We start from the raw sequence: 9,576 nt of genomic DNA on the forward strand, positions 1-9,576 counted from the left end.
AATAGAGATCTGTCATTTTTGAGATTGCATTCAAGTACTGCATTTCGGACTCTTTTGTTGACCATGATGGCTACTCCATTTCTTCTAAGGGATTCCTGCCCACAGTAGTAGACATAATGGTCATCTGAGTTAAATTCACCCATTCCAGTCCATTTTAGTTTGCTGATTCCTAGAATGTCGACATTCACTCTTGCCATCTCCTGTTTGACCACTTCCAGTTTGTCTTTATTTATGGACCTGAACCTATTCCAGGTTCCTATGCAATATTGCTCTTTATAGCATTGGACCTTGCTTCTATCACCAGTCACATCCACAACTGGGTATTGTGTTTGCTTTGGCTCCATCCCTTCATTATTTCTGGAGTTATTTCTCCACTGATCTCCAGTAGCATATTGGGAACCGACCGACCCGGGGAGTTCCTCTTTCAGTATCCTGTCATTTTGCCTTTTCATACTGTTCATGGGGTTCTCAAGGCAAGAATACTGAAGTGGTTTGCCATTCCCTTCTCCAGTGGACTACATTCTGTCAGACCTCTCCCCCTTGATCCGCCCGTCCTGGGTGGCCCCACATGGCATGGCTTAGTTTCGCTGAGTTAGACAAGGCTGTGGTCAGTGTGATCAGATTGGCTAGTTTACTGTGATTATGGTTTCAGTGTGTCTGCCCTCTGATGCCCTCTTGCAACACCTACCATCTTACTTGGGTTTCTCTTACCTTGGACGTGGCGTATCTCTTCACAGCTGCTCCAGCAAAGCACAGCCGCTGCTCCTTACCCTGGACTAGGGGTATCTCCTCACAGCTGCCCCTCCTGACCTTGAACGTGGGCTTCCCAGGTTGTTAATTCCTGACCTTGAACATGGACTTCCCTGGTTGTTAATTAGATTGTTCATAATTTTTTGCTAGTATATACAGTGGTTGGAGAAGGCAGTGGCAACCCACTCCAGTACTCTTGCCTGGAAAATCCCATGGACGGAGGGGCCTGGTGGGCTGCAGTCCATGGGGTCACTAGGAGTCAGACACGACTGAGTGACTTCACTTTATTTTTTCACTTTCATGTACTGGAGAAGGAAATGGCAACCCACTCAGGTGTTCTTGCCCCCTCTATGGGGTCGCATAGAGTCAGACACGACTGAAGCGACTTAGCAGCAGCAGCAACAGCAGCATACAGTGGTACTATTAATATTCTTACACATCTCCTGAAGCACATAGTATGTTATTTACTAGAACTGGAATTGCCAGGTCATAAAACATATACATCTTCAACTCTGTATTATAACAAATTGTTTTTCTACGTGTTGGTACTAATTTACATTACCACTGGCAGTGTGTAATAATTTTGGGTCTTCAACATCTTAACAACATTTCAAATTCTTAGACATTTAAAATTTTAGTCTGATGAGAATAAAATGGTATCTCATATCTTAATTTGAGTTTCCTTGATTCTTGATGAGTTTGAGCATTCTTGCATATGACTTACTTAACACTGGTGTTTCTTCTGTGAAGTGTCTATTCAGATCTTTTGCCCATTTTTCTTGTAGGTTACCTTTTTTCTAGTTAGACTTGTATCTTTTGTGTCTTGTTTAAGAAATTTATGTTGTTGTTTGTTGCTGTTTAGTCATTAAATTGTGTCCAACTCTTTTGTGACCCCAAGGCTCCTCTGTCCATGGGATTTCACAGGCAACAATACTGGAGTGGGTTGCCATTTCCTTTTGTAGGGCATCTTCTCAACTCAAGGATTGAACCTGTGTCTCCTACATTGCAAGCAGATTGCTTATCATTGAGCCACCAGGGAATCCCTTTTTATGTATACATATATATTGTTTCGGAGAAGGCAGTGGCACCCCACTCTAGTATTTTTGCCTGGAAAATCCCATGGACGGAGGAGCCTGGTAGGCTGCAGTCCATGGGGTCGCTAGAGTCGGACACAACTGAGCGACTTCCCTTTCACTTTTCACTTTCATGCATTGGAGAAGGAAATGGCAACCCACTCCAGTGTTCTTGCCTGGAGAATCTCAGGGACGGGGGAGCCTGGTGGGCTGCCATCTATGGGGTCGAACAGAGTCGGACATGACTGAAGCGACTTAGCAGCAACAGCAGCAGCAGCAGCAACAACATATATTGTTTTTCATCACAAGCCTTACAGTTTTTCCATTTAGAGTTTATGTATTTATAGTGCATGGTAGGGATCCAAGTTAATTTTTTTCCCTAGCTATAGCTATTTTTTCTAATATGATTCAGTAATTCTTTTCTCACTGATCTGCAATGCTTCCTGTGTGGATTTGTGGATCAACATGAATGAACCTTGAGGATATTATGCTAAGTTACATAAGCCAGTCACATATAGAAAAAAAAAAAAAAACAGCAGCAGCAAATACTATAGGACTCTAGTGATATAAGGTATCTAGTAAAATCCATAGAAATAGAAAGTAGACTGGTGCTTGCCAGAAACTGGAAGAGGGAAGAATGGGGAGTTATTAATGGGTACAGAGTTTCAGTTCTGCAAGGTGAAAAAGTTCTGGGGATTGGTTGTATAACACTGTGCACATATTTAACACCACTACACTATACACTTAAAAGTATTAAGATGGTAAATTTTATGTAGTGTGTATTTTATCACAATTTAAAAAATATTTTTAGAGGTAGTGGTAAAATTTAAGAGTTAGCAGTATATGATTGGTATTTAAGCCAGACTGTTATTAAGGGAAAGGGTGTAGATTAAAGGCTGACCAGAGCCTGATTTCTGGGACATTCCAACATTTAGAGGTCAGAAAGTAGAAAAGAATGCATTAAGGTGAACTGAATATAAGTAGAGATGTAGGAGGGTAACCAGGAGAATATGGTATAAAGGGAGCAACTGGATTGATCAGTTGTGTCAAATGCTAGTAATGAGTCAAATAGAGTGATGACTGGCATTTGAGCACTGATTTTGGTAATTTTGTTAGTGACTTTAGCTAGGAATGTTTCAACAGAGTTATGAGAGTTGATATATTTCTTGGAGTGGATTACAGAGAAAATGACTAACATACAAAGTCACTTGATCTAAGACAGAATCAGGGAAAGGATGGTCTTTTCAATGAAGGGAGCTGATATCTATTGAAAAATAGGAATCTTGATTTCTGCCTCATACTAGGTGGATTATAGATCTAAATATAAAAAAACTTCTAGAAGATGATATGAGTGTATTTTATGACCTTGGAATCAGACTGTTTTAGAATTAACAATTTCTGTTTATCAAAACATTGTATTAAGAGAGCAAAGGGGCCAGCCTCAGAATGGGACAAGATACTTGCATTATGTAGTTGGTTATATATATAGTTGCATTATGTAGTTGGATATATATATCCAGAATATATTAAGGACTCCCTATAACTCAAAAAGACAGATAAACCCTAAAACTACCCAAATGTCCCTCGACTGAAGAATGGAGAAACAAAATATGGTTTATCTGTACAGTGAAATATAACTCAGTCATAAATGAAGCACTGATACATGCTACAACATCATTGAACCCTGAGAACATAGTAAGTGAGAACAGACGCAAAAGGTCCATATTGTATAATTACATGTTTATGAAATTTCTTGACAAATTCATAGAGACATAAAGCAGATTGGTGGTTTCCAGGGCATGGGGGTGAAGAGGAGAACAGAACATGACTGTGGATGTGAGGTTTCTTTTTGGCGTGATGAAAATAATCTGGAATTAGAGATCTGATGGTTGCAGAACATTGGGAGTGTACTATAAGTTACTGAGTTATACACTTCAAAGTGGTTAAAATGATGGATTTTATATGTACTTACTCCTAAATTAATAAAAATGAATGAAGTACTTGGATAGGTAATTTATTAAAGAAGATATCCAATTGTCCAATAAATATATGGCAAAGTGTTCAATCTTGTTTGTCATCAGGGAAATTAAAAATTAAACCACAGTGCAGTATCACAACACATCTGCCAGGATGCTTAGATATAAGAAGATTGGCAGTAACAAGTGTTGGTGAGGATATGAGGAACAGAAACTCTTTGAGAGTTTGATGGAATTGTAAATTAGAAAACTGTTGCATAACGTCAAATGGAGCTGAACAAATGCATATCCTCTGATGTGATAATTTAACACCTAACAGAAAGGAGTCCTATTTCCACCAAAAGAAATGTGCATGAATGTTCATATCAGTACTAATCATAATAGCCAGAAACTGGAAACAATGCAAATGACCACCATTAGGAAAATGGAAAAATAAATTGTTAGAATTGAATGCTTTATGTATCTGTTGGCCTCCAACTTTCTTTTCTGAAACAACCTCTGAAAAGCTCTAAAATAAGAAAGAATTTGTAATATCCTAGTTGTTACAAGAGACTAATGGTCTTATGACACAATGAAGAAAACAGAAATAGACTCAAAACATGATTTTAAAGCTAATCAGAGGCCTTATGTGAGACTCATGATAAAGAATTGGAGTTTTAAAATTTCAATTTAATGAGAGGCTCTATTAGTTTGGATATAGGTTTGGCTGTATGTGACAGAGACCCAAAAATAATTGTAGCTTAGACTGTATAGTGGACTAATTTTCTCTTGGATTAAAGCCCAGGGTAGAGTGCTGACTATGCTCTGCAGAACCATCATGTGCCAGACATGACATCAAATGCACATTGCAGCTGGCTTTGCTGAGGAAGCAAGAAAATAACAGATATAGGGGGTGGGCCAGCTGACTCTTAAGAAAGTTCTCAGAAGGTACTGTATAATACTGCATTTCTTTAGGCAGAATCCAGTTGCATGGCATGTTCTGCTGCAGAGTGCTGGGACAGGCAATGTTTATATTGGGCAGCCTGTTCTCAACTAAAACCCATGGGTTCAGTCAGTGTATAAAAGGGAAATAATAGATATTTGAGAATAACTAGCAGATATCACAAAATACTTTGGCCTGGTGGAGTGTTAAAACATACAGACTCTTAGAGATTCTGATTCAGGTGATCTAGAATGTTTTGTAAACATCCATAATTGCAACAAAATCCCATGGTGATTCTCAAGTGGATCAAAATATGAGAACCGCTGACCTGTTAATGAACTCTCTCACGTTTCTCTCATGAGCTTTCATTTCTTTTCATTCACCTTACCCTTTTCATTGTTACATCATGGTATTTAAGAGCCCCTTAAGCCTTTCATTTCTTATGTGAATTATTTCCAATTATCTCTCTTTTCTGCCTTCTCTGATAGCTCAGTTGGTAAAGAATCTGCCTGCAATGCAGGAGACCCTGGTTTGATTCCTGGGTCGGGAAGATCCCCTGTAGAAGGGATAGGCTACCTACTCCAGTATTCTTGGGCTTCCCTGGTGGCTCAGCTGGTAAAGAATCCACGTGCAATGTGGGAGACCTGGGTTGGGAAGATCCTCTGGAGAAGGGAAAGGGTACCCACTCCAGTATTCTGGCCTGGAGAATTCCATGGACTGTATAGTCCATGGGGTTGCAAAGAGTTGGACATGACTGAGAGACTTTCACTTTCACTCTTTTCTATCAGAGATATTTCATTTCTCTTCTATCACAAAACTAGCAATTAAAATGTGCTTCTTTATCTTTCAGATTTGGTGTCCCAGTGTGAGCCCAAGAAGTTATCTCCAAAAAGAAACATTTATGAGACAGAATCATCCCAGTGGGCTATCATGGACCCATTTAAAAACCATAGTCCTGAGAAATCCATTTTCAGAGACATTCAGGCATGCAAAAATCAGTTTGAGAGACAACAGGGAAAACAGGAGGGCTATTTCAGGCAATTTATCAACCATGAACACATGCCCATTTTTAGCCAACATATTTTGTTCACTCAGGAATTTTATAATAGACAGAAAATCTTTGAATGTAAAGAATGCAGGAAAAACTTCAGTTACCATTTATTCTTTAGTTATCACAATGCTCATTCTAAAGAAAAACTTTCTGACTGTAAGGAATGTGCAGAAACTGTTGATACATCATACCTTACTAAACAGAGAATTCAAAATAGTAACAAGTACAATGAGTGTAAAGAATGTTGGAAGGCCCTTATTTATTATTCACAATGTAAACAACATTTGAGAATTCATAATGGTGAAAAATGTAAAGAATGTGGCAAGGTCTTTAATTATGGCTCAGAACTTATTCTACATCAGAGAATTCACACTGGTGAGAAACCTGATGGATGTAAGGAATGTGAGAAGTCCTTTATGCAGCTGTCACAACTTATTCAACATCAGAGACTTCACACTGGTGAAAAACCCTATGAATGTAAACAATGTGGGAAGGCTTTTATTTGTGGCTTTCAACTTACTGAACATCTGCCACTCCGTACTGATAAGAAACTCTTTGAATGTAAAGAATGTGAAATGACTTTTAGGCATCGCTCTCCCATTACCATACATCAGAGACTTCATACTCACAAGAAACCTTATGAGTGTCAAGAATGTGGGAAAACCTTTAATTATGGTTCAGAACTTATTCTACACCAGAGAATTCACACTGGTGAGAAACCCTATGAATGTAAGGAATGTGGGAAGGCATTTAGGCAACGATCACAGCTTACTCAACATCAAAGACTTCACACTGGTGAAAAACCCTATGAATGTAAGCAGTGTGGGAAAGCTTTTATTCGTGGCTTTCAACTTACTGAACATCTGAGACTCCATACTGGTGAAAAACCCTATGAATGTAAAGAATGTGGGAAGACTTTCAGGCATCGATCACACCTTACAATACATCAGAGAATTCATACTGGTGAGAAACCCTATGAATGTAAAGAATGTGGAAAGGCCTTTAGCTATCATTCAAGCTTCTCTCACCATCAGAAAATTCATTCTGGCAAAAAACCTTATGAATGTAGTGAATGTGGGAAGGCCTTTTGTGACGGCTTGCAACTTACTCTACATCAGAGGATTCATACTGGTGAGAAACCCTATGAATGTAAAGAATGTGGAAAGACTTTTAGACAGTGCTCACACCTCAGAAGACATCAGAGAATTCACACTGGTGAGAAACCTCATGAATGTGTGATATGTGGTAAAGCTTTTAGACTTCATTCACACCTTATTCAACATCAGAGAATTCATACTGGTGAGAAGCCCTTTGAATGTAAGGAATGTGGAAAGGCCTTTAGCTATCATTCAAGCTTCTCACACCATCAAAGAATTCATTCTGGGAAGAAACCATATGAATGTGGGAAGGCCATTAATCGTGGCTTACAATTTAACCTACATCAGACACTTCATACTGTTGAAACACCAGTACGTTTTCTTCTCCCCACATCTTAGTGTAGCATCAGAAAATTCTTTTTGGAGATATACATTTCCTTTTTTTCTTCAAGGAAAATGTTGGTAAAATACTGGGGTTCATTAGTATTGATTTATTTTAGTAATCTTGAACTCTTTTTTTAAGTGGGAAAATGAAGAATTATTAAAAGGAAAAAAACGCTCTGATTTCAATGCTGTTTCTGAGTTATTGTAATTATCAGTATTGGAAGTAAATTTTATAAAACTGTTTTCTCTGAAACCAGTGAAGTGGGAAAGAAATAAAATGAAAACAGTTTCTTCCTCTCCTACAAATCCCTGAGAAAACCTGTATGTGTGTGTGGCTTCTTTTTTTATGATCAAACATATCTGCACATTGCATGTGTTTTGCATGTGTGCAAAAATTTTTACCCTTTATAGTGACATATTTCATAACATTTGCCTTTTTCATTAAATAATCATGGACATTTTCCCAGGTCAATACATACAGATCTGACTCATTCTTTTTAAAGTTTCAGAATATTTCTAGTATGGGATGTAGGCCAGTATTTTGAACCATCTCCTACTGTAGACATTTGTTTCTACTTTTTCACCAGAAATGATGGTGTAATAAACATTCTTACATTGTCATATTTCTATTGGTAAATTCCCAATCATGAGAGTGTGTGTATGTTTTGATATATTAATTTTGTAGTTAAAAATATTAGGAAATAAAAGCAATATTTTATAAAATTCAAAAATTATCCAAAATAGGGCTTCCCTGGTGGCTCAGTGGTAAAGAATCTGCCTACTAATGTAGGACACATGGGTTTGATTCCTAATCTGGGAAGATCCCAGATGCTGCAGAGCAACAAAGCCCTTCCGCCACAGTTACTCAGCCTGTGCTCTAGAGCCTGGGATCTGCAACTATTGAGCCCATGTGCTGAAACTACTGAAGCCTGTAAGCCTGCTGCAACAAGAGAAGCCACTACTCACTTCAACTAGTAAAGCCCACTTGCAACAATGAAAACTCAGGGCAACCAATAACAAATAAATTTTAAAAAATATTCAGGGCATCCCTGGTACTCATGGTTAAGAATCTGCCTGCCAATGTAGGAGACACAGATTCGATCCCTGATCAGGGAAGATCCCACGTGCCACGCAGCAAATAAGCCCATATTCCATAACTATTGAGCCTGTGCCCTAGAGCCCGGGAGGCACAACTACTGAAGCCCACTTTGCCTAGAACCCATGCTCTGCAACGAGAGGCCACCACAATGTGAAGCCCACACATCGAACCTAGAGAGTAGCCCCTGCTCTCTGTAACTAGGGGAAAGCCCACACAGAAACAAAGACCAAGTATAGACAAAAATAAACTATTTTTTAATTACCCAAAATAATTGAAAATAAATCTCTCCTAATGAGTCCTATAGTCATCTGCTTTTGTAACTATAGCTGTCACTTTTATTCTTCCAGGAATTAAATTTTAAAAATTATTTGGACAAAACTGGATTAATCATAATCTATGATTCATGACATTCTCATCAGTCCACATTTAGCCTACTTTTTAATTTTAATACATTAGAGAGTTTTATAAGCATTGAGGGATCTATTCACTGGGGAAGGCCTGGAGCCTAGGTCCATGGGCGCCAGACTGGTACCTGGTTCTGTAGGGCCAGTATGGTGCTGGGTTGGGCAGCCTGAGCTTGGTGTTTGGGTTTACAGGGGCAGGACTGAGTTCTGAATGATATTGGTTTACACTGGGGAAGGCTGGTGCTTGGGTCTGTGACAAGGATGGGTTCTCACTGCACTTTCCTTCCCTTCCCTCCATGCAGAGGGTGCATCACTTCATGCTTCACTGCACAGGCTTGAGGAACAAGTAACACAGGTAGTGTGAAATTGTCCTTATTATCCTCTTCAATCTATCTTTCATTTCTGTGCTCCACCCAAGTATTGTAATTTCATGGGGATGGTTGTTCAAATTTCTATGAGACAAGTGCTATTCCATAATCTTAGGATGTTACTACTACAATTCACTATTTTTGATATGTACACACTTCTATGATTTTTCACATGTATTTTTATGACCACAAACAGTATGCAAAACAATTACAACATCTCAAGGAATTCCCTCATGCATCCCCTTTCTATTCAGACACCCCTAATCCCTGGCAAGCACTGATATATTCTGGATATTTATATTTTTACATTTTCCATAATGTATAAATGAAACCATAAGTATGTGACTTTTTGAGGCTGGTTTCATCCCTAATGTTGCATGTGTCAGTAGTCCATTTTTTTTGTTGTTGTTGTTGAGTAATTTTGAGTGGATATACCATGGTGTGTCCATTTA

The 9,576-nt window shown here is 38.6% G+C and overlaps 1 protein-coding gene across 9 annotated transcripts in view; it reads left to right on the forward strand.

The window, feature by feature from the left end:
• Window positions 1–9,343, forward strand: part of ZNF461 (zinc finger protein 461) — a 26,224-nt gene extending 16,881 nt beyond the window's left edge. For 8 of the 9 annotated variants that reach the window (XM_010849075.1, XM_010849077.1, XM_010849074.1 and 5 more), the window contains one exon: window positions 5,572–7,823. In XM_010849075.1, the coding sequence (XP_010847377.1) occupies window positions 5,572–7,268 (1,697 nt within the window). In that variant the 3' untranslated portion in view covers window positions 7,269–7,823. Of the gene's footprint in view, window positions 1–5,571; window positions 7,824–9,058 lie in introns of those variants that run through there. The other variant, XM_010849081.1, reaches the window with a different exon arrangement.
• The last annotated feature ends 233 nt before the right edge of the window (window positions 9,344–9,576 follow it).

Source organism: Bison bison, unplaced genomic scaffold (genome assembly GCF_000754665.1).
Source record: "Bison bison bison isolate TAMUID 2011002044 unplaced genomic scaffold, Bison_UMD1.0 scf7180017864280, whole genome shotgun sequence".
Taxonomy (NCBI): domain Eukaryota; kingdom Metazoa; phylum Chordata; class Mammalia; order Artiodactyla; family Bovidae; genus Bison; species Bison bison.